The following is a 25,381-nucleotide window of genomic DNA, read 5'->3' on the forward strand; positions in this document are numbered from 1 at the left end:
GGTGGTCTTTTCAACAGATGAACATTGTCAGGTGTTTATCAGGAACTTCACCGCACACCAACGCCAACCTGCACAATATTGATGAGAAAACACACACATGCAGTGCGCACATTCTTCCTTAAAGCTGCACACACACACACACACACAGACACACACACACACACACACACACTTGATGTGTATCAGCTGTGCTGTGTCAACTGTTCTGATTCAGCCGTCCGATAGATAACTCCTCTGCTTATCTCCACTGCCGCTCCACAGATGTCTGAAGAGAGGAAAAAGTTAATGAGGAGACTGGAGGATGTGCCAGATTTGAGGTGTTTGGAGGAGATAAAGAGAGGCAAGCATGCAGAGGACTATGTGTGCAAGTGTGTTCGTGGAGCGTGCACGCACATAGAAATAAGTACATGTGTGTACGGGTTGCCCCGTATCTGTTTATTTGTCACTTTTTCTGATCGTATTGTGATTGAAAATGAGACGTCTGATAGTGTTCCTGTTTACACATCCATGCGCCACATCATGCGGTCAGCACCTGTCCACAGGTGCAACCCACCACTGGCTTACAGGACCCTCAGTGGGCAGCGTGTGAAGCACGATCTCATGGGTTTGAGCTGAAATCAAGAAAGGGAACCTAAAGTCACATAGAAAGTCACAAAGCCTCTTGAGTGATTCAAATTAAACAATCCGAGAGGAGGGAATCGCTGTTTGACTGAACTGCTGCCCACAACTCACATCATATCCTAAATGCAAAATGAGGAGCCAAAAACTGTCCACCATGTTTGAAAAACTGTTGTGAATACTGCTGGGACAGCAAGGGCGCTGGACAATCACCGTCCTGGCAGACACGGAAGCGGTAGCATGCACCTGCAGGTTTCTTTTGTACAACATGAGGAGGATTCACCCTTTCCTCTACAGAGGAGGTCTGCCGCCAGATCTCTGCAGCTCGTCCAGTTTAAAACTCTGGTGTTAGTCTACAGGGCAGTGACAGGTACTGTTTCTCCCTACCTCCAAGCCATGGTCAAACCCTGCACTGTGGCATGACTACTGCGCTCCTCTCTGTTAGGACGGACTGAGCCCCCCACCTCGACGTCCCATCCTAAAGCCGTCAGTGTGCTTCAACCAAAGTGCTTGCTGGGTGGTCGAACAGTGCATCCGACACCCACTTCCTGCAGCAGTTCCCCAGGTGTGGAGAGGTGAGAAAGCAGCCAGTTTGGACCTCTCTCCTTTTTCATTCTTCACACGATCACCTAAAATAAATCAACTCAAATGAGTGCACGATGAATGCCTCTGAGACAGGATTGTCTGAAAGTGTGCACTGCTGGTCAAGTATACTCAAACCTTCGTGGTAGAACAGCATGTTGTATGAACTAGTTCTTTTCGGGCATAACCCTAAACCTCTACATCCCATAGTCCAAACATCAGTATGCTACAACTGAGGTGTGTGTCAGATGGTTGAATAACATCAGCAATGACCTCATCCCTCTCTATGATTGCCACACACTTGCTTTTTGCATAAGCCTGAACCCTTACTTTGACTTCCAAAAGGACAGTGTGATGCCATGTGTTTTGATATTTGCTGCATTTCTGAATTTGGAGTGGTTTTATATTATTTGTCCTTAAATGTTATACATGTGTCCTAATTTGTTTCCCATTTGCTGTTGTATACTATCAGAATATAGTGTAACAGCAAGAAGATAAGAATATGTAATGTGAGGAGGGAGGATTCGGTGGAGAGCTCACATTCACCTGATGAATATTCATAACTGTGACGTCAGCGATGGAGCTCCGCGTCGTCGTCATAGAGATTAGAGTGGATGACGGGATTATGGGAGACTCTCTGCTACACTGGGATTGGCTGCCACTCTGCTTTTGTTCCTCTTAACTGCCTTTATATGTGCCGTTTTGTCACTCAATCTCCCCTGCCGCTCATCTCCTCTGTTGCACAGAGATATTGTGACCATCGCCCACGTTTGATCTTTCCATTTTCCTTTTTCCCCTTTTCACCCCGGCCCTGGCTTTTTTCTTCTCCGTGATCCTCTTAGCCAGTTTCCCCTCTGCCACATCTTTCTGTTTTGAACCTCCACCCTCCCATCGAGCAGTATGGTATTGTAGTAATTGCTTTCTTCAGCTCCATTGGCCCAATAAGAGAAAATGGCCCCTTATGCTAATAGCCCATAAAAGACACTGAGCATTTCCCAGCAGGAATCCCACATCAGATTATTTTATAGTGCTGTACCAGACCGTAATGTCTTACCTCTGTGTGCTCTAAAAATAAAACAGGAATGTGTGCAGAAATCAATTTGTGCTCAATACTGAAGGCCATTGCAGCGAGTTCATAGTTTATTTGGAACAAAATATCAAAAACTCAAACACATACACGCACGCACGCACTGATAGACACACATCTGGCTATGTGACATGCATTTGTGAATTGCACCAGGCAAGCTCCTCATGTTTCACACAAATACTAGTGTCAGTGTGTGTCTGTGTTTGGGTGTGTTTGTGTCCCAGTTGGATGTTGCTATAACAGCTGTTTGTGACAGAATGAGGCTCTGAGGGAGAGTTGCTGTCAGCTTTGATGTCCTAATTATCTATCTATCTATCTATCTATCTATTGCAGTGAGTGAGCTTAGCTTGTCAGCTGGCATTGTTTTTGCAGGTTTGGTTGTACCCAATCCACCATTTTGTGTGTGTGTGTGTGTGTGTGTGTGTGTGTGTGTGTGTGTGTGTGTGTGCGTGCGTGCGTGCGCGTGTTCGTGTGTGTGTTTGCATTCACCAGAGACATGCAGCACCTTGATGTCTGTGTGCATGTGCGTCTGTTGTTGTACAGGGTTTGGCTGCACATTAATGAAAGCGTGTGTGCATGTGCATTTCCTTGTCTATGTGCATGTGCTTTAGAACATCTGTCAGCGCACGTGAACATGGAACACTGCTTATAGTTCATTTTCTGCACAAATTTTTGTTTGAGAGCCAATGTGCTGTCTTGCATTTCATTCAACAGACACATTCACTTATATTGAAAACAAAAATATATACAGCCACTTTCACTCTTGCACTACACTCTATATTTTTAAAAATAAAATGTTAATAATTAAAATAATGTTGGCGTCAAGTTTTAAAAAGATCAGAGTCATGTTTATGTGAAAGTTGCTCCGACAATCTGCCTTTTTAGCACCTCCTGTTAACCTTTCCATATCTCTTCCTACAAGGCTTACAGCATGCATATTACGGTATATTACATTAAATAAGACACATATTAAACTGTTGATGCACATCTTGGGGCACAGACTGTACCATCAGCTGAAGATCCCATTTATCAGCCAACCAGCTGCTTGTAGGAAAACAAGTGTCGAAAGCAAGCTAGTGTGTCTGTGGGGTCAGGTGCAGCACTGCTTTAAGCTAAATGCGAACATGCTAATGCGTTCGCTATGACAGTGCAAACATGCTGATGTTTGGTAGGTACAATGTTTAACATGTTCACCATCATAGTTTAGCATGTTAGCATGCTAGCATCTGCTAATTAGCACTAAACACAAACTACAGCTGTGTGTAATGTTGCAGGAATTTGGTCATAAACCAAATTACTGTACAAATTAAAATGTTAACCTGATGGTGGTGCTTGATGAAAAAATGGATTCCCACCAGGAACACTTTTCCTTCATCACGTGATGTTTGGCGATTGTTGATGCCACATGCGTCTAAGACACAAAGCATCAGATCAGTGCCGGACTGCGCCGACAAATCTTCAGCAAGTTGAGCTCTTGAGGACGAGAGACACTTCTGCTCTCTGCGAAGGGCAAAATGAGTGAAGAGCACTCTGAACCATTGTCACTGACAAAGAGAGCAATGTCGTGTACGTGTGTGTGTGTGCGTGTGCATGCGCGTGCATGTGTGGGCCTTGAGTGGAGTAACGCTATGGCCATCTGCAGTGTGAAAAAAAAGCCTTGGAGCTGTGAACGCTGCTCAAGCAGAAAGACAAGAGGCAGAGAGTGTAAGGTGGAGGGGAGGAGGAGAGGAAGAAGAAGGAAATCAACAATAAAAATCTGATGTTTGGAAAATGCCACAAAGCAACACGACGCCATGTCCTGACAGGAGACATCCAGCCATTTCTCCTCTGGTTTGGTATTTCAGCATGAACTAAATCTTGAGACGAATGATCAGTCAACTTAACATCAAATCAGTCAACCAGCAGAAGGTGTATTCTCTCCTGTTCACTAATTCATTAGTACTCTCTCAGTCACTGACTCCACCAGTTAGCAAGTTCATTCAGTGGCCAGATGGTCAGACAATCAAAGGAATATGTCCCAGTAAAATTCATATAAACACACACAGTATGGTTATTATTGGAGGACCATTTCCATTAGCTAAAATAGCTAAAAGCTAAAAAAAAGTATGACATTAAGAATCAAGATTGTCACTGTGTCCTAATTTTTAATTAGTAAATCAGACTTTCCACAGATAAACACACCAGCACTATAATATACTATAATAAAAACTTCATTTTCCATCCAGAATTTACACATGCACACCCACACCCACACACATAAAGCTGAGGATATAATTGTTTCCAAGCAGCTCTTTGATGGCTGAGTCACTGAACATGTCCTGCATCGTATCACGATAAGAAGAACATCAGTTTAAAGGCAGCAGCTGTTTCCCTTTCATCCTCTCTCCCTCTCTCTCCTTCTGCATCTCTCCATCCTCCCACTGCTTTCACAATGGTGTGCTAAGCCAGGGAAGATAGGGCAAATCCCTCCTCTGAGCAGAGCAGGCGGGAGAGAGAGGACCGAGCGCAAGACTTCCTCAAACACTCCTCTCTCATCTCTCCTTTCTCTCCCTCCATTTATCGGAATCAAGCCAATCAGATGCCCCCCCTGGGTTTGCGCATGTGTGTGTGTGTGTGTGCGCACACTTGTGTCATCACCGCCAACCTGTGGTGACGATGCCAGAGAAGATTCCTGCTTCTTGAGCTACTGTCTTGCTCATTGTGAGCCTGTGCTAACCTAGGCTAGCTTAACTCATGTTTTTCTTTGATGTGACACACGTCTAATTTATCAAAATGTGTTCAAAATATATTATTTCCGTTTGATGATAAGATCAATACCACTCTCATGTCTGTACATTAAATATAATATAAAGCTACAGCCAGCCCCTGGTTAGCTTAGCTTAGCATAAAGACAGCTGTCCTAAGGTAAATAAATCCACCTACCAGCACCTCTAAATCTCATTAATGAACACATTATATCTCTCTTTTTTTTTATCTTTATCTAAACCAAAGTGCAAAAATGGCATCCCAGACTGTCCAAAACCACTCCCTAGCTCACTTGTGATAGACACCGAATAGTTCATTCAATAGTGAGCAGAAAATTGAGATTGGTGTAGAGGACACTGCATTGTGCCATGAACTCTACTTTTCTGTTTCAGTGTGGAGTCTTTGAAAGCAGCGTCAGTCAGAGTTGTGTTAACAGCACAGATGTTACTGAATGATCATCGACATTTTATATGATTATTATAGGAATTATTCTCATATGAATGCTACCACGTCTCTATTTTCCTCTGTCTTTCACAACTACACATTGCCGCTTGTCACTTTGATCTGGAAGGGGACACTACTCAATAGAGCAGGGGTGCCCAAACTTTTCCCTTGGAGGGCCACAAGTGAAACCTGATGGTTAGACTGACTTCTAATTCATTCTGCCCACCATGCTCAGATTGTGACAAAATAATTTAGAATTAGGGAGCCTACATGTGTAAATATGTATACATATTATTTTTAAACCTCAAATAAAGGATCAGTGCATCATGTAGAGAAGTCTTGACTAGACTGTTGGATGCATTTACACAGGCTCAAATAAAATGGTTGACAGGTATAGTAAATACAGAGTGATTTCAGGCACTGTCTGATTGACAACCTGATTGGGACCAGTAACTTTTTGGATTTTTCATTGGTTGCCTGGCAACTGTTCGCAGCCAAGAACTAGCCTGGCAGATGTATCATGTGTTTAACGCCAAATTGTCTGTTTTACACTTCGGTTTGTTTCTACAGATTAAACACCTGAGATGTACCGTGTTTATTAGTGAGCTCTAGAGGTGCTGATAGATGGCTAGCTGTTTCCCCCTGTTTCCAGTCTTTATGCTAAGATAAGCTAACTGGACGCTGGCTGCACCTTTAGATTTACCATGCAAGCATGAGCATAGGATCAATTTTCTCATCTAACTGATATGAAGAATTGGCGTTTCTGGCTGTCCAAACTTAATTAAATCCAAATAAAATGGATGTTGTTGGTTTTTTTTATTAATTTGGAACATTAGGAACAGACACTGCAGCGGTGCAGTGGAGAGGAGGCGTTTAGATGCAGTCTGTGTTGTGCAGTCAAACAACAGTCAGGTAGCACAGGGCTATGGTTCAGTCAAGGACAATTAAGCATGTTTTACCATGGCAATGGGACTAAAGGTGACAAAATATGAACCTCTCGGACTGACTACACACTGCAGCAAAGTTCAGCCAACACATACACACACACACACACACACTAACACAAGCCGAGAGAGAAAAACACGCACCAGCATCATAATTAATGCTTTGTCTCCATCTAGTGGAGTTTTAGGCAACAAACTGCGGTCAACAATTTAGTTACTTTGACAATGTTGAGCATTTTCTTGCTAATGTGGCTTAAAAAACGTGCGCTGAGAGCTGGACAAGTGAAAACCATTATTAAATCTTTAGTTTGTGAAAATCTGGTTTGCTTTGAGCCAGCCTGCCTGCTGTCCCCTGAGCCCGAACAGGTGCACAGCTCCGAGAGTGGAGGCAGGATGCTGCCTTCAGGTGCAGCAGGAACACTTGGAAAATACCACATCGAGGCATAAAAACGACACGGACCAAAGGGTTTTTAGGCATTATTGCAACAGTGTAAGTAAGAGTTTGTGTGTATGTAGACTTTGTTTTTCTTCTTGTAAGCCTGCATAAAACTCGGCTATAGGCTATATTATTGTTCAGCAGGCCATGCAGGCTAAACTAAAGTATATTGCTGTGCGTCTTACTTCCCACATTTTAACTTTTCATCGTCAGACACTTAAATTTCTTTGAGCTATTTTCCTCTTCCAACTGTACAGACTGGTCACACTATGTCATTTTATCTTTAAGTCAGTCACCAAAACCTACGTTTTGTTTTACTTTAATTCGCATGTTTTCGCCCAATTTTGACTTATTTCTAAAAATGATACGATATGTGTTGACAAAGCTTTTGCAAAGAATAAACCGTAAAACATGAAAACAGTAGAAAACACCTGGTAAATTACAAATCACTACATTTGAAAAAACAACAGTTTCTTAAAGCACATACGCGTTTAGATCAATGCGGCTTTTTCAATGCTACTATACTCAGTATAAAACGACGTGGAATTTACAAGGGACGGATGCGCTCGCAATGAAAGCTCAGAAGTTGGAGCGTGCGGGGATCACGTTAACGCAGCATCAGATGGTGCTCGCACAGTGCTGACGAGCCGTTGCCTGCGGAAACAGCTGGTGGTTTCTGTCAGCGAACACTTCGGGCTGAGAGCAGCGATTAAAGTTCAAATTAGACTCGAAACGGACCGTGTGAGCTTGGACCGGTGTCCCCGCTGCTGCTCCACCGGTCGCTGGGAGATGTCATCCCGTGAACGCCACTTTGTCGGCCGGTTGCTAATTAACCACCTAGCTTGTTAGAGCACCGGCGCTCGACGCAGCCGGCTAACGGCAGCCAGCTTGCTAACTTCGGGACGTTACTCTCAGAGAAACTACAGTCAAGTTCTCTGTCATCGCAGGAAAAGTGCCAGCTGTCGCTCTGAGGACAGTGTAGGACGAGAGGCTTGTTTTGTTTGATTTCAGCATGACTCATGTTCATTATAAATTCTCCTCCAAACTCAGCTACGACACGGTGGTGTTTGACGGCCCGCACATCACGCTGAGGGACCTGAAGAGGCAGATCATGGGCAGGGAGAAGCTCAGATCCGGCGACTGCGACCTGCAGATCACAAACGCGCAGACCCAAGAAGGTAATGATCACACGTCTGTGTGGACCGGTGATGAGTGTGTTTGTCTTGGCTGTTTGAACTTTGTAAGACAACACGTGGCCCGGCTTTGACAGCTGCCCGGGGTGAGAGGGTTGCGTCACCTCTTTCGACTCGACGGGGGGTCCAGAAAAGTCAAGCACTGACAAAGGGCTCTAATGAATGGGCCACATTCCTGCTGCATTTACGCCTCACGCCCTTCATTAAGCGGCCTGTTGGTGGTGGATCGGCCACGTCGGTGGCGAGCATGTCCCAGCGTGAGATGTGGGATAAAAATAGCGAAGGTAGGGTAGGAGCACAGCCTAGTCATGACCATAAGGCTAAAGTCGAGACACACACACACACACATAAATGAAAATTATCAACAAAAGGCATCATTGGTGATAAAAAAAAATGTGCTGCAATACAGATACACTCTAAATTAAAAGAAGACTTGCAGATCAAACATGATGATCATGACTTCTGAGAATCACCTATGAGTCAAGATCCTACAGATAAGCTCTGGAGACCCATCCTGTGCTGCATAATGTTTTTCCACTGCTAGATAAGATGCCATGGAAGAGTAAAAAACACAGAATATCATACATTATAGGAAGGTTTAATGGTGTCAGGCTTTTCAGGTTTCTGTCCTCAGGTGTCAGACTTCAAACAGCGCTCTGCCTATTATTATACCCAGAGTTTTCTTCTTATGTATATATTAAAAAAAAGGGAGGGGGGGATGGCGGCACTGTGTCACCCCGCCTCTGGTTTCTCAAGCCCAGACTTCAGGATCCTAACTCTGGTTTGACCCACCATTCAGAGCTGAGTGATGTGAGCGTGTTGACAGAGTTAACAGTGTTAAGTGTCTTTATTGGCATGTTTTAAAAAAGGTGAATAATCACGTTCAAGGCATTGTGCATCACTACAGACATTAATTATCCATGAGCAACTACATTGATCTGTTTAATTTAGCAGATGTAAATATAATACATTCATCTAAAACTAAAAGAGTCAATTGAACAGACATTTAATTAGCAACTGTTTTGATCATCTATGGATTGTTTTTGTCAACAAATTCCAATAATTAATAGTTTCAGCCACTCAGATGTTGGCTTTCTAAGCCTTCTAGTGCTTTATAGTGAAATGATTATCTTTTGTTTTATCAGTTAATCTAGGAAATAATCAACAGATCGTGCGATATGAAATGAATCATCAACCGCAGCCGTGAATTTATCAAGCCAAGACTTGAGGCTCGAAATCAAGTCTCAGCAACCCTGAAGATGGGAGATATTCTGGTGACGGTGAACATTTATCCCAACTCCTCCTCACACTCTGAACCCTGACTCTCTCCATCTGTCCCCGTCAGAGTACACAGATGATGAAGGTCAGATCCACAAAGGCTCGTCTGTCATCGTCAGGAGAATCCCCATCATCGGACACAAGTCCAGCTCGAACAGCAAGACCCGCAATGTGTAAGTGTCCCTGCTTTGTTTTTTGTTTTGTTTTTTTTGGCCATTGCTCGAGCTGTAGCTGAATTCCTGCCGCTGCAAAGTCTGCCACCGCCTGGCCCCTCCAAGTCCACCTTACTGCCGTCACTAAAGCTCCAACCTTTCACAATAAGCTTAACGTGGTGGTGAATATTAGCTAAAACTCATGTTGAGTTTAGATAAAAATAGACTTGGTTCAGAACGTTATATCCTAAGTTTGTCAGCTTCTGTACAGTTAATGTTTAAGCAGATCAAAATAGGGGCTAACAACAAGATCCCAGTCATTAGCCTCAATAATAAGAACATTTATTGATAGAAAATAAGTCAAATTTATTTTCAAAATTGTTCACATTTGCTGTTAGAGGCCTGCATCACATGGGCACAATGGTTGTAGATCAGAGCCTCTTATTAAGTTAACATGATATAGAGGTGTTTTTATTGTGCTTATTGGGATGGTTTTGTGCAGCAGCAGCTTGTGTTTGCAGGTAGAGGACCACAGTGGTGAAGAAAACAATGCTATGAACACCACCATGATGAATCTCGGATTCTCTCGGTGGATGCTCGACAGCCGATGAAACTGAAATGAAATTTTTTGCATAACGTTTTCATGGTAAAATAAGCTCACAGGAAAAGTGAGGAGAGTAGAACTGTAACTCCATGGTGACGTTCACGGGGATTACCCAGATATTAGTCAGGCTTAGACAGGAGAGCCAGCAGTGGTGCGGGCTTTATGCGTGGAAAGCAGGAAAAGACCTCACTGGAACAGACCGGCGGTCATGTGATTAGCCCCGTCAGCAGCATGCAGACGGGTGGAGAGGTATGAGGGCTACAAGCTGCCCACAAGATCGAATGCAGCAAACTGACTCTCGGTCAGTGAGGGGCCCAACTTTTTTGGAGTTGGGATTGTAAACTTTGACAAATCGAAACCATATCTTTAAAAGCTTCAGAATATCCATTATGCAGCTGACTTTACTCTTCGGAAATACAAACCTGCATGACTCACAGCTAAACCACACGTCATATGTTCTGCAGGGGCATGCTGGGTAATGCAGGAAACCATACTGAGTCTCATGCTCACCCTGAGGAGCCAAAGACCTTCCCTCTGATGACTTTTAAAACCTGTCTAAACCTCAACAATACCGGCTTCTTATTAAGTGTGTTTCATCTTTAAGACATTTTACACTCTCTTTTATCGGTGTAGCATAGAGCCAAGAAAATGTCTTCTTGTTAAAACAAAAACGTTGGTAATTTCAGCTCCAGTCTTTGCTTCCAGAGTGATGAATTATCCTGGACGCCCGGCTTAAACATGGTTCCCTCTTTTGTTTCAGTGAGCGGTTGGATGTCCAGCTTCACCACCCCTCTGGAGCCGCCAAAGCAGTACGTAACCGAACCAAATCTCTCTGCACCCCTTCTCCCACACACATCATTAACATAGCCCAATATCCGTCCTTAAACACTAGTTGAATGCGCGCTTTAGTACGGTTGGTTTAAACAAGCGAGACCACAATCAAAATATCTGAAACCTCTTGTTTCCTCTACTGCAGTGTAAGTTCCTGTCGCAAAGAGGAAGTGGTACTATTTGATTTTCCAGGAGCTGCTGCTCTTAGAGAAATTAGATTTTACAAAGACTGCGTACACATTTACAGTTTAACCATAACCATCAAAACCATGTATATATTCTCTCTAATCAAAGCGCTCAGCTGTTAATTTAACAAGCCGCTTTGTCACCAGCCAGTGGTCATCATTGAAGATCATTCAGTATCTGCCTGCCAGCGTCGGGAGCTGCTCGGGCGGGTCAGACGTTATCATGCGGGCCAGCTATTCACAGCTGATAAACCCAACTGTTGCTTTATGATGCTGCCGCTGCTGGCAGTCTCTCCTTCATGAGCCGCCGCAGCACTCGCTCACTCGCTCTCAGATACCTCACAGCGTTCGGAGATGTACGTACATGTTACACTGCAAAAAGTCAAAAAACAAACAGAAAAATATCAAGTCTCAAAGAACCCACAGTTATCTCAAAAGTAGCGTAGCCAGACAACAGTATATTTGTCTGGATACAAAGAGCATAAAGTTACAGAGAACCAGTAATAAAATCTCTATAAGAAGTTCCAATATGCAGATAATTAAGTATAATAAAGCTTGAAACAAGTGAAATGCTCTGGCATAAAAACCTCCTGGTAAGAAGATATATCTTACCAGACAAAAAAACAAGCATTTACTGGCTTGATTTAAGATATTTAATCTTACTTAGATTTAGCTTTTTGCATGTAATGGCTGTGCAAATGTAAGACTTTAAGTTACATTCAAGGCCGTTTTTAATTTCGTGCATCGGTCCCCAGATAGGATTTGAGTCCACCATCCACAAAAGAGTTGAATGTGTCAAACTGAATAATTCAGCGGCAGGATAATCTAAATCTACAGAGCACTCTGTACTTAACACCAAGAAAACTCTTCAAATTCAGACAAGAAATGAATGTCTTAGAAGAATTCGAGATAAAAGCTACACAGGAATATGTCACCAGAACCTCTTCACTACCGAGAACGAACCATCATCAATTATATTAGTCGGGCTGGATTTATAGTGTCTTATCTTTAATGAAGGAATAACAAAAACAAACCAAAAAACAATCCCTCTCTTAAACCCCGAAGCCAACTGGTGCACCATTGTTCTTTGCTTTGTTTATGACCCTGTAAACTAACTCAAACACGTCAAAAAGCTTTTCTTGCTGCAGTCTGAATTAGCGTGCACTGACCTGACCTGATTTTGTCTCTGGTTTCTCAGTAGGAGAAGTGTCTGCCACTCTTCTTAGCGCTTTGAGTCTGTTGGACAACACATACGTTTCTCTTTTGTCTTTTTCTGTCAATAAAGTCGTTTGTATGAAGCTGTCTTATGTATTGATTATGTGTTTGACTTCACTGGAGAGAGAGAGAGAGACGCTGGTACGCACCCACAGTTGATAAGTCACCTCAGATAACATTGGTGGACATCGGTATCTGTCGTCATTGGACGCTTCTGGTCGATGGTTAAAATCTTGTGTCCACGTTTTTCCTTTGCAGCAAAGACAATCTGAGCTGAAAAATAATGGTACATGCACTGGAATCATATTGGACAAGCTTAAACTCTGGTGATTTAGCATTGCTCATTCGCAGAGTTGGAGGCCTCAAAACATACACATTTTAAAAAAGAGGTGCAATCAAAGCAGCGGAGGCACAGACATCCTGACATTATGAGTGAAGCTCCAAAAACACTGCGTCCTACTTTTCCCACGGTGAAACGTGATAGCCTCTTTAATTGGATTTGGCTGAGCTTTATTAAAGCCGTAAACAATATAATATGATCCAGTCACTAAGTGTTTTTTTTTGTTGTTGTGCTGTGCTGTACTCCAGCTCAATGGATTTTCAATGAAACAACAAGGTGTGAAGTGGCCACCTCAAGCTTTAAAATGTATTTATGAATACATTTTAATGTGTGAATATTTGGCTTTGCAAGGTTTTTCCAAATCTTATTTTATTAAATATGCAGTTATTGAGTTAATACAAAGATCACTAGTCATAATACTTGATCCTTACTGGCTCACAGCAACGTGGACGATCATGTGACTCTGAGTAAAATCTGTATGTATGTAGCAGCCTGGAAGCAAGGAATCAGAAAAAATAATGTTTGACACATTTTTTGATCATCTCTCCTTGATCTTACACATGCTGTGTTGTGAATGTTAGACTACGAGTCTACAACCACTGAGGCATGGCTGTGCTTCGAGCTAAATGCTAATGTTAGCATGTTAACATGCTCACAATGACAATGTTTACATGCTGATGTTAAGCAGATGTAATGCTAACCCTGTTCAGTATGTTAATGTAGCTCGGGAGCATGCTAATATTTGGTAATTAGTATTGAACACAGACGAGGTTGGGGAAGGGAACATGAACCAAAATTGCTAACTTTAGCTAACAGCACTAGCTTTGATGACACAGCGTAATCCCTGCGACACTCACTAGGTGCCAGTATTTGCCACGCAGCCAGCAGCGTTCTCCAAGTTCAGGAGGCCGCACGAAAGCTTTCTGAGGGCCACCGCGGGTCCACGGGCCACACTTTGATAGCCTCCGCCTTATCTGTTCCTGCGCACAGGCGGAACAAACCAAGAACAGGTAATCAGAAACGAGGAAGCACTGAGGGAGACATTTTTTATCCAACAAAATGCTGGCTTGACAGGTGAATTTTCCCAGGGAGCATTATGTTGTTGGCTTCTTCATCTCCAGTGTAGCAAGTTTGGAGGGATGAGAACAGAGTTGGCAGGAGGTGCTGAGGCAGTAATCCCGGGATGAGAACAGACGTTTATTATCCACTCTGTATGAAAATCACTGCTGGATGCTGCTGTGAATTGTATCTCAGCTCAAAAGGTTATGAAAGTGGAATTTTGACATAGAGCTGTTACTCCTGTGTTACACTGGAAACCGCCAACAGTACCTGGATTAAAGCTTTAAGGTTAGCAGGACAGGTGGTCTATTTTCAGTGTAAAGCCTTTTTTGGATGAAATGTGTGTCTTTGCTGGTCAAGCTGGTGAAGCTTTTCCAGTATATACAAACACTGAACTCTCAGTCGTCTCCCAAGACATGTAGCCTGGAGGCTGTCGCCCCTTCATCAGTGAATCTGATTTTGTGTTTAACTCTAACAGATGGATGAGCAGAGTGCCTCCAGAGCCTTACCCCTTTTCTCCAAGGTACACCCCCCTCTCTTTTTTGCTTATTCAGCTTGTTGATCCTGAATCATGCGAGTCACTGATGCTCATATCTGACCTGCCATCTCTGTGGCTCACATACATTCGTCTGTGTGTGTGTGTGTACATGCAGATGGCCAACCTGGCTAATGCGGATGTGCCAGAGGAGGATAAGCTCAAAGTCATCTTAAATCAGTCCACCTTTGACACCACGAGGTGAGTCACTTCTGTAATGCTTTCAGATCTCCTCCTTCATCCTCATTTCTGTCTCCATAGCACCTCTCTCCACCTGTTTTTTCCCTTTTCTTAAATTCTGTCTCTCCATGCTCTGATCTCACCTTTTCTCTCTTGGCTCTTACTTAACTCCGTCTTCACCCCACCCATCATCCTCCTTTCTTATATTCCATCATCATTGTTTCTCCCTGCTTTGCTATAATTTTCTTAACTTTTTTCCCCCTCTCTCTAGTTATACCAAGAAGTCTAGTACTGTTCTTCCAGCAAACTACACCTGTTATCGCTGTGGACTTGCTGGACACCACATCAGGAACTGTCCCACCAGCGGGGTAAGAGCAGAGCACGCGAGACAGTTTTCTGTTTGTCTTGACATTTCAGCTGTCCTCTACGAGACGTATTAGTGTGTGCCAACGTGTACTTAAGTGTGGACCGTAAGCCAACATTAAATGTCGACGCATGTGTGTTTGACAGCAAGATAAAGGCTCAGAGGCCCCTCTGAGATTAAAGAAAAGCACAGGCATCCCTCGCTCCTTCATGGTGGAGGTGGACGATCCCAACATAAAAGGAGTCATGATGACCAACTGTGGACATTACGCCATACCTGCCATACACGCGTAAGACAAGAGTCAATGTTTCTGTGTCTGTTGTTTTAAAGCAATGCTGAAATTCACTTGTTTGCTTTTTTGTTGAGAAGTAGGTGAGAGATCGATACCACTCTCTTATCTGTCCTTTAAATGTAAGGCTATGTTAGCTTAGCATACAGCAGCTAGCCTGGCTCTGTCCCAAGGTAGCAAATTCCACCTAGCAGTATCTACAGCTCACATTTAGCATCTGGTTTCCAGTCTTTATGCTAAGCTAACATAGCCTTAACTAACTTAACCCGTCCTTTAAAGATTATATTCATACAAAGTTGGAGACTCTGGGAAGAATGCATGACAAACATAACTGAGCAAGTCCTGAAAGTACTTAAATCACCGAAAAGATTAGGAATTGATATAGTTCCAAGATATGTACCCACTGCCCTGTTTAATGATTTGGTTACTTGAAAGTTAATTGTTACTCTTATTTCAAGATCCTTTGCTAAATTATTACTGTGAATTTTGTTAATGTATCACATCTGAGGCAAAGGCAAGCAGCAGGAACCATCTAAATAGGCCAAAAACAGCTAGATTTGCTGCTTCATTGTCTTCAGGAGACCTGCAGAGCCCTCTTGGATGAGTGGCGAAACCCTTGTAGATATCCGGTGGCCTTGATAACTGAATTGTCAAAAACGGCAGCCTTTTCTGAACACACAAAAATCGAGGGTGAATTTGCAGTGTGTGAACTCTCGTCTGTCTGCAGTAAGGCGTACGCCATTGGCAAGAAGGAGAAGCCTCCGTTTGAGGAGCAGCCCGAGTCAGAAGAGAAGGAGGATCCTGTTCCTGACGAACTCCTCTGCCTGATCTGCCGTGACCTGCTGAGTGACGCTGTGCTCATACCCTGCTGCGGAAACAGCTACTGTGACGACTGTGAGTGTCTGACACACACACACAGATAAACACACAATCCTGATCTGGTATTGGAAGTGCAGGAAGCGATGTCTGCCTCTGCAGTACTTGGTAACTCCCAAAATTAAAGAAGCTTTGGTCATTGGGATTAGCAGATTAATAGCAGATTAGATGTCTAATATTGATACAAATACTAGCTGCTAAACCTGCTCCACTGTTAATATTAGCACATTTACACTTCTGAATGGTGCTGTGGTCATTCTTCAGTCTGATATTTACATTCCAACCATCTATATCTCTTGCTCAGGTATCCGCACCACCCTGCTGGACTCAGAGGACCACGTCTGCCCCACTTGTAACCAATCGGATGTCTCCCCTGATACCCTGATAGCCAATAAATTTCTCAGACAGGTGAGTTGACAAACAAATGGAAAATATGAGAGTGATGAAAATGTTTCCTGTAGGGGGGATTTCTTCGCCCACACGCTTTTCTTGTCTCTCCAACACAGGCTGTGAACACTTTTAAGAAAGAGCGAGGCCACAATAAAAGTCTGAGAGGAAGGTGTGGCACATCCCAGTCCCAGAATCCGACCCCGACGCCGAGCCCTGTGCCCACACCGCCTCCTCTCACCGTGCACAGCCAGCCTCACAAGTCTTACCAGTCGACCCGCAGCCAGCAGGTTAGCGAATTGTTAGAAACTACAATAAGCAGCATATTTAAACCGACAGGAAATACACACGTGTTTTGAGTAGATGTTATTTGTAATTTTCCCTAAAATCACCATTTTTCTCTTGCTTGCTCTGTCACGTTCTGATCCCTGCTGTACTCTTCTTTAGGACCCTCTCCTGCACCACGCACAGGCTGCAGAAACGCCGCCACCACCGCCGTCTCAGGTGTGTGGGGCTCCTCTGGCAGCGGCGGGCCCCACCCCTGCTTCCGACACGCCGAGCACATCCCTCCAGCCTCCGCAAAGCCACCTGCAGCCGCCTGACAAGTAAAGTCACTTAGGGGTGAAGTGTGGGTGTGCTGGTGATGTTGGTCCGCTCGTTTGCGGTGCACCTGCTGGCTGGCGCGGTCGTGGTGCCGTAAAGTTCTCATTTTTTAGTTGTCATCCGCTTCTGTTTTATTCCTGATAAAGTCGATGCTCAGGGAGAGTCTGCAGAAGCTGAACATTTGGTGCCAGCTCTGATCAAATATGGCGCCACGGTTTTGAGATTGAGGAACTTGCAGACAGTCACTCTGATGTGGTTCTGTCGTGTATCTGCTGTTTATTCAGAGAGGCTGAAGAGAAGACACCGGATGACTCATCGGCTGCTGCCCCTTCTGTGCTGGTTTCGCACAAAGACCCCGCTGCTGCTGCTGCTGCGTCACAGCTGATACCACTGGTGAGGATACACACACACACACACACTGCCACAGACCAATGACACTAAATAAAGATGGACAATGCACCTCTACTTCCTCCTACTGTGCCTAAATGAAGCCAAAAGCCAGATACAGGCGCTATCTTGTGCTGATGACATCATTTAGAGACGCGGTGATGGACATTTGAACATACATCAGTGTGAGAAGAACTAGAAACCATCTTTAGGAAAAACTTATTTGACGTGTCGCATCCACTACTCTATATGAAGTCTGTGATGTTTGCTCAGGTGAACCACACTCCAGCGGGAGAGCAGCCCCAGACAGCCAGTGTGAATCTGCAGCAGACCTCCTCAGGTGAGCGATTAAGAGTCTGTGCCTCTTTCTTTCTGTTCATTATACTGTAAAAAACATTCTTCTATGAATCCACAGGTCCAGCTTCGAGACACTCTGGCCCATCAACGTGCTGGAGCAGGTCAGTAAGTGTGTGTGAGTGTGTGTTTAGGTAATGCTCTGTATTTTCTCTATCTGCTGTTTGAAGACGATGATATAATTCCCTCTCTCCCCCACAGCTCCTCCTCCTCAACTTGTCCCACCGGAGGCTGGAGTGACTCCAGCACCCTGCAGCCCCCTCCCTCCTCTGCTTCCTCCTCATATCCAACAGCTCCTCCGCCTCTCTTCCCCTCCCCCCATTTCCACGCATTCCTCGCCGCTCAGCAGCCTCTCGGCAGTTACCCCCCTGGATACCCACCTGCCACGCCCGTCTGGACATTCCCACCCCCGCAGAGCGCCCCCATCCCTTCCCTCTGCTCCTCTACCTCCGCCTCCCTCATCCCCCAGGAGTGGTACATGCATCAGAGAAAGAAGAAGGAAAGGTAAATGAAACACTGATCTGTCTTACAAACACCTGTGAAGATCCGCAGTCATCCGAGTCATGGTTTAGAACTGAAAACGTTTCACTTCTCATCTGAGAGGCGACTCCAGCTCTGACTCATTGTTACCGCCTGATGCACTCTAAAGCGGCAGGCTTTAGAGTGGTTGGAGTCACCTGAGGTCAAGTGTCAGCGACAGTCATTGGAGTTTTCACATGAGGGCAACTGTGAAAGCTCATTAGATTTCTTGGGAAGGGCTGAAGGGACAGCATTGTAGGTGGGGGGTGAGTGGTGTTGTGGACCTCCTCCTCTGTTGAGTGATGGTTTCTTTATTTTTCCATAAATAGCCTTCTTCACTTTTCTTCCAAACCACCTGTCCTCAGGTGCAGATGACCTGTTGAGTCTTGACCTGAGGAGCTGGTTTGTGTAGTTTCCCTGATATACAAGTCTGTGCATTCCTCATGGTTTGGGACCTCGCACAGTCTTGCATACATACATGACAGGGTATCAGTGAGTTGCTGAAAAGTATCCAGACATCATATATTCTAGCATATGATATGAATGATGGCAGCTACAATGTGACTTACCTTGTGCAATTGATGGGAGGATGAGTTTTACCCTTTTTAAAATGGTCTTTTCTTCAATTCAAGGCAACAAACGTGGCCTCAGATGACTTTTTTATTTTATAACCGCTGCACATGTATTGTTGGATGATACTAATGATACTAATATGAAGTATAGACCTGCCCTCAGTTGCTACCCTCCCTCTGCCGCTCAGGTCACCTCACAGAGGATCCAGCTACAGACGCTCCTCCTCTCGATCTAATTCAAAGTCTTCGAAGTCCAAGTCTTCTCGCTCCTACTCGCGCTCATCAAGCAGGTCCAGATCCCGTTCCCGGTCCAGATCCCAAGGCAGATCGAGGTATTTTATCTTTTTTCCAAGTTTTGTCAAGGTTTTCTGTTTGTTTGTTCATTTATTCTAGTTTTTACCTCAAAATTGTTCCTGAAGGATCTGACATTTATTGTGTTGCCCTCACTCTCTGGTGTTCACCTGAACTGCACATATCACACGCCACCGATAGTGGATTTTTGAGGCTGATACTGATACTGGCATATCAGGCCAAAGTCATTTTGTTTTACATCAGATCATTTCAGACGCATACTGAGCTGGACATGTTACAGTTGAATAATCAACTCGTCAGCGCTCTCTGGTGGGCAAACTGTGTAATTGTGACTTTCTAAATTACCTCAAACCTAGTTTGACATTTCTGTGCTGCATTTCCTTCTTGTTTATATGCCAACATATTCACAGTCAAGCTTTAGGTTATTATCAAGGCTGATGTTTGCACATTAGACAAAATATCTGATGTGACTTCCAGGCGAAATAATCATGGAACGAATGTGGTTCTTCATTTTGAGATGGGAAGAGATGACTCAAGCAGTAACAAGGCTATAGCGCCTTAAAATACATATGAAGTCTGAATATTTTCTCTTTTTTTCCCAGGCCCCACTCGCCCTACGCCCGCCACAGAGACCTTCACACCCGCTCTCATTCTTCCCACTCTTATAGCTATGGTTACAAACGCTCCCCTACACCGTCCTCGTCATCTTCACCTCGGGTGGGTTACCGTTCGAGGTCCAAGTCACCGTCGGATTGCCGCAAAAACAGCCATCACAGTCGGCATCGCAATAAGAAGTCCACTTCGAGCAGCTACAGCTCCAGGAGGCGAGAGGGACGCTCCCAGAGGGAAGCGGGAGGCTCAGGGGGGAGTTCAGACAGCTACCTGTATGCTCAGCAGGCAAATCAGACCAGCAGCCTGGAGCTGGACAGAGAGCGCTATCTGAAGTGGAAAATGGAGTACAAAGAGTGGTGTGAGAAATATTTCAGCAGCTATGTAGGCCACTTCCACCACCTGCCACCTCCACTCCTCAGTCTTCCTCCCTCTCCTCTTCCTCAGTGGGGGGACAAAGAAGGAAGCAGCAATCACTCAAAAGCCAACTCGGAGTTTTGTAACCGACTCCAAGGTAGACGCGCTGCCCGGACGGACAGGCGCTCCCCTCCATCGCAGTCATCCAGCGACAGCCGCTCCCCTCCATCTCAGTCTTCAAGTGACAGCCGCTCCCCTCCATCTCAGTCGTCTGGGGACAGTCGCTCCACGCCATCTCAGTCGTCTAGTGACAGTCGCTCCTCTCCGTCTCATTCGTCCAACGACAGCCGTTCCCCTCCCTCTCGGTCGTCCAGCGGCGGTCGCTCCACTCCAGCTAAAGATGGAGCTCGGCCGAGGGCGTGTCAGCAGAGGTGTGCTGAGAAGTACAGCAGCCTGCCAATCACACTTACAAAGAGCAGTGAGGGAGTGGAACTGCAGGAAAGAAGACGAGACGACAAGCAGCTGATCACAAAGACTTCGATAAACCTCAGCACCTTAAAACATGGACAAAAGAGCATTAAGAAACACGAGGAAGGTAGAGAGGACTCTTCATCCCCTGATGCTGCAGACTCAATGGACGACTGCAGAAAGGACAGAAGGAGGCACAACGCTGCACCAAATGCCTGCAAAGACAGCACCCGTGTACAGGACAAATCCACTGCCAGCGAGGCCTTAGAATCAGCCCGACCCATCATGAAACCAGATAAACATTTGGATAAAGACAGCAAAAGAAAGAGCGGAGAACAAAGGAATTTGGAAAAAGAGAGAAGCTGGAGAAGAGGCAAACATTCAGACTCCAGGCAGGATGTGGAGAGGAGGCACAAAGAGAAGCCCAGCAAAGGGACAGGCAGGGTGGATACAGACAGATGCAGAAGCCCCGGAGGCAGCAAAGCTTCTGACTCAAGATCAGAGAAGAATAGAAAAAGAAAAGGAGAAGACGTGGAGAGAAGTTCTGTCAAGGCTCAAAGCAGCAAATGCCTGAAGACAAACCTTACAGAGGTCCCTGAAACCCACAAGAGTGAATCCCCAAATCCATTTGACAGAAAGAAGCCAAAAACAGAGAGGCAAAAGGAGAGGAAAACATGGCCTCTGCCAGAGAGAGACATCTGGGAGGAAGGGATAAAGGTGAAACCACAGAAGAAGATAAGCATCAACATCAACCTGGATGGAAAAAGGACGGAAGAGAAAACTTCTTATTTAGAGAGCATCACAGGCAAAACAAAGGAAGAGAATGAGAAGACTGGCAATGGAGAGGAGGACAAGTTAAATAGAGGGGGGGCAGAGGTTGAAGTAAATGAAAAGAATGAACAAAGCAGAGACCAGAAAGGTGTGCCTGAAGAAAAAATAAAACCAGATGAAGGAGAGGCAAGATCGATGTGGGAGAAAGTTACCTTCAAAGACGATAAGAGAGATATGAGGGAGACAAAAGGAAGAGGGAAGAAAGAGGACAGAGGAGAGGAGGACTTTGACTTATGGCACTGTGCCCTCAGAGGAGTGGAGGAGGAGAAGGAGGAGAGTGAAAAACGAGACAAGACGGAGGCCAGCAAAGCAGAAGAGGTGACAAATGACAGGAAGAGGAGCGTGACGGGAGGAAAGGACGAAGAGAGGAGAGTGAGGGATGATGGCGGAGGACAAGATACGAGAGAGTTGGTCGCAGGTTCCCGAAAGGAGAGGCCAGAGGGAGAAAGCACACGCAAGGAAAACAGATCGAACCAGCCGGAGGAAGCGAAGCCAAAGGTGGAGCTGATGGAGTGGAGGATGAGGAAAGAAGAGGACACAGGGAGGTCCAAGGCGCAGAGGAGCAGGAACGAGAGCCTCCATGATGGACCAAACAGCACGGTGGAGGATGGCAGGTCAGAATATTACTGCTTTATTCTTTGTGGTTCCTCTCGCTCCATCACACGCTGCAGCATTTAAAACAGATTTTCATGAACAATACATTTCCTGTCACTGCCTCACGATGAAGCTTCCCCACGTTTCACCAGTCGGGCACCTTTAATATGATCTGTCAGTAGTAGGAAGTTTGATACGGCTCTGACACCTTTCAAAGAGCGTGAACAGTAAACAGTGACACTGATAACTTTGAGATAAAATTACCAACCACAACGCCGGATTGCATACACACATGGTTTCCTGTGAATCCCTCGTGCATAGAAAGGCCAATTAAATACACTCCGCCACTATGAAAGCTAATATATATAGAGAGGTATTACAGAAACTTACGCTCTGTATTCGACAATATGAGAGCGTTTTTAAATCTGGTGTCTGTGGCGACATTTGGTGCAAAGGTAGTGATGTGTTTTACATCAGCCATTGACTGGTTTGCCAGAGCTGAATGGAGGAGTAACCAGGGCGACAGAGTAGGCAACAAGGAGTATGACAGAGTATGCCGTTATATGCACACGTCAACAGTGTTTGTGTAATTACCCTCACCCCCCAAAAGGGGGGAGACAAAAGTTCTGCACTGCAGGTTTAAGACCAGCAGAGTGTGTTTCATGAAAGTCTTTTTTGGAAGATAAGTGCTGATTTAAAGTTTGTGCTTAATGTGCAGCAGCTACGAGGAGCATCAGGAGAGGAAGACAGTGGTGAAAACTCTGGAGGAGTACAGCCGGAACAGAGCTGCATTCAGAGAGGACGAGCTCATACTCATACAGGTGTGTCCGCCAGCGCCCCCAGTGCACCCCGATCATGCCGGGCGCCACCAGAGCATTTTAGATGTGTGGAGGGAATCACGCCATGACTCACGGGAAAGGAAATAAAACATTTGTATTATATGAATTAACAAGCATTTGTGTTTTGTATGATTTTTTTTTTTGCCTTGTGTAATGACTCTTTGGTTAAACTGCAGGATGCTTTGTTGAAGTTCGTGAGTCGAAAGATTAAGAGCCGCTCATACATGCATGCGCAGGCAAAAAGTGCATGTTATCTCAGTCACGCCTTCACTCTCTGTCTCAGGTCCCTCGCTCCAAATGGGAGAAGGAAGAGTCTGAGGAAGAAGAGAAGGTTGAACGACAGATCAAAGTTCAAACAGATGCTCTCGCAGCGTTTCTGCCGTCATCATCCGTGTCTGTGACGGCAGAAACGCCGAGCGGGAATGAAGAGCAGAGACATAGAGAAACAGAGAGAGACAGGGCCAGAGGAAAGGACGAGGAGAGAGACAGAAACTCCACTTTGTCCAGTTCACAAAGAAGTGTGGCTCCCTCTAGTGGCAAAGACAGACCTGACAGCCCCTTGACAACAGAGAGAAACGGGGAGAGAAGGATGGAGATGGAGAGGCCGAGGGGTAGGCAGAAAGAGAGTAACAGATCAAAGGAGAGAGAAAGGGAGGGAGAGAAAGGGGGAGACAGGGAGAGAGAGGGGCGACACAGCAGCAGTGGCTCGACCCAAAAGAGGGATCCCCCTTCCTCCTCTCACTCCTACTCTTATTCGACATCACATGACACAGAGAGGAGAGACAGGCAGCGAGGGGGTGACCAGGACGGCAACAAGACTCCCTGCTCTCCCGGCGGGAAATCCTCCAATGGCAGAAGCTGGAAAAGCAGCGTGACAAGCAGAGCTGCCGACCCGCCAAGCCAAACATATAGAGACACGCTACTGGGTTTGAAATTTACAGACAGGTACCATTCCCGCCATTACCACAATCCCCAGGATCCATCAGGCAACTACAGACACCAAGACAGACCTGCAGGGACCCACCAATCCCCACCTCCCTACTCCCATAGCTGGGGTAGAGAGAGAGACCTGCCCCTCTCCGAATCCTGTGAAAGGGCAGAGCTCGGCAAGCCCAGAATGAGCAGCCCTGATCGGGAATTAATGCAGAACAGAAGTAGAAATGAGAGCAAGGGGGGGTGGAAGCGAAACAAGGTGGATAAAGGAATAAAAGAGGGCAAAGGAGAGAGAGAAAATCAAGAGATGGTGCACGACAGAGGCGGGGGTGGTCGATGGGAGGATGAGGCTGATAAACTGGATGGACAGACCAGGTGGGAGGGAGGTAGAGAGCTGGAGGAAGGCCAGAGGCCCAGCAGCAACAGCGTCTCAGAGAGCAGCAGCGACGAGAGGGGTAAAGATTGGAAGAGGAAACAAAAGGAGCAGAGAACACCTGTCCCGGAGGAGGAAGGAGAGCTGAGAAAAAGCAGGGATGGAAGGGAAGAGGGGAGTAGTGCAGGGGGGGAGGACAAGTGGAAAGAAGACCACTGTGCTCAGTTACGTTACTTGACCGTCATGGGACAAAAAGTGAAATTTAATGACTGATGTTTTTCCTTTCTCTGTCCAAAAAGTGCCTGAATTTATTTTTTGACTTTTTTTGTTCCAGGGTACTTTTTGTATCACCTTATGAGAGATCTGCAGCATCCAAAATGAAAGTGAACAGATTGTGAAGGAAAAGCACTTTATACTATATATATGAAATGAATGTGAATGAAAGCAAATGTGAAACCTTTGACCTGTTGAATTACTTAAAAATCGAGGAACGTGCACATGCTCGCGGCGTGTACATGCTCAGGACTGCCACCAACCATGGTTTATGTATTAAACCTAAAATGTCACAGCTTGCATGAAGGAAATTGTACATTTTGACAACAGATCAGTCAGTATAATTTAAGTTGCCTCACTCAGGAGTGCTTATAGAGGATTGATGAAAAGAGATTGTTTCTAATTTCAAACACATACTGTGAATATTATGATTTTGAACCTCTGTGTTGTATTTTCTTTTTCATTTTTTAAATGTTTGATTTAAAAACATCTGCTGGATGGATAAAGAATTTGTCAGAGGAAATGTTTAGTTTTTCCTGTATTGAAGGAATTAAAGAGAAACCTCTATAAAATGTGTGTTTTTGCTCACTTCTGCTGCTGTTGCGCATTAGCAAGCCACCTTAGCATAAAAAAAAAATGTTGAGTCATTCAGTCATACAAGTGCAAACATGTCTTGAGAACATCATTTTATTTGGGAAAAAAAAATGGATGTTCAACTGAGGAGTGGCCTCGCTCTTGTTTTTTTTTTTTTTTGTCATGCTAGTGGTTTGGTTCAAATTAGCAAATGTTAGCATGCTAACACGCTAAATCAATTTTCAATCAGTTCTCACCCACCAACTTTATTTAAGCTGCAATAACATTAAAAGAGCATTCAGTGGGGAAATACAGTTATATCAATTTAGTGAAAAGGACAAGTGTTTCCCTCTGACATGTGGTGAAAGTCTGTGCAGGAATGAGTCAAACACAGGACCCCCACCCAGGAGACCACTGTGAAAGGCCAACATCAACTTTGA

The 25,381-nt window shown here is 45.0% G+C and overlaps 1 protein-coding gene across 2 annotated transcripts; it reads left to right on the top strand.

Annotated features, from left to right (window-relative positions):
- Positions 1–7,597: 7,597 nt before the first annotated feature.
- Positions 7,598–24,899, top strand: rbbp6 (retinoblastoma binding protein 6). Of its 2 annotated transcripts, none has more exons than XM_041956746.1 (19): positions 7,598–8,034; positions 9,395–9,500; positions 10,844–10,892; positions 14,192–14,236; positions 14,367–14,449; positions 14,700–14,796; positions 14,939–15,081; positions 15,809–15,975; positions 16,262–16,365; positions 16,464–16,634; positions 16,792–16,949; positions 17,232–17,340; positions 17,608–17,674; positions 17,750–17,792; positions 17,890–18,192; positions 18,968–19,111; positions 19,694–21,970; positions 22,669–22,771; positions 23,073–24,899. In XM_041956746.1, the coding sequence occupies exons 1-19, from the start codon at positions 7,869–7,871 to the stop codon at positions 24,366–24,368; spliced, it is 5,631 nt and encodes a 1,876-aa protein (XP_041812680.1). In that variant the 5' UTR covers positions 7,598–7,868; the 3' UTR covers positions 24,369–24,899. The 2 variants fall into 2 exon arrangements, with proteins under 2 accessions (XP_041812680.1, XP_041812681.1); XM_041956747.1 differs by having other exon boundaries at positions 22,672–22,771.
- Positions 24,900–25,381: the final 482 nt, after the last annotated feature.

This window comes from Chelmon rostratus, chromosome 17 (assembly GCF_017976325.1).
Source record: "Chelmon rostratus isolate fCheRos1 chromosome 17, fCheRos1.pri, whole genome shotgun sequence".
NCBI classification, from domain to species: Eukaryota; Metazoa; Chordata; class Actinopteri; order Chaetodontiformes; family Chaetodontidae; genus Chelmon; species Chelmon rostratus.

What these genes read in the sequence shown, in the direction of transcription:
- rbbp6 (XM_041956746.1), top strand. Translation starts at nt 7,869, where the DNA reads ATGACTCATGTTCATTATAAATTCTCCTCCAAACTCAGCTACGACACG. An exon ending in AAACAGCTACTGTGACGACT is followed by an intron (nt 15,976 to 16,261) that starts GTGAGTGTCTGA and finishes TCTCTTGCTCAG; the next exon opens with GTATCCGCACCACCCTGCTG. An exon ending in CCATCAACGTGCTGGAGCAG is followed by an intron (nt 17,793 to 17,889) that starts GTCAGTAAGTGT and finishes TCTCCCCCACAG; the next exon opens with CTCCTCCTCCTCAACTTGTC.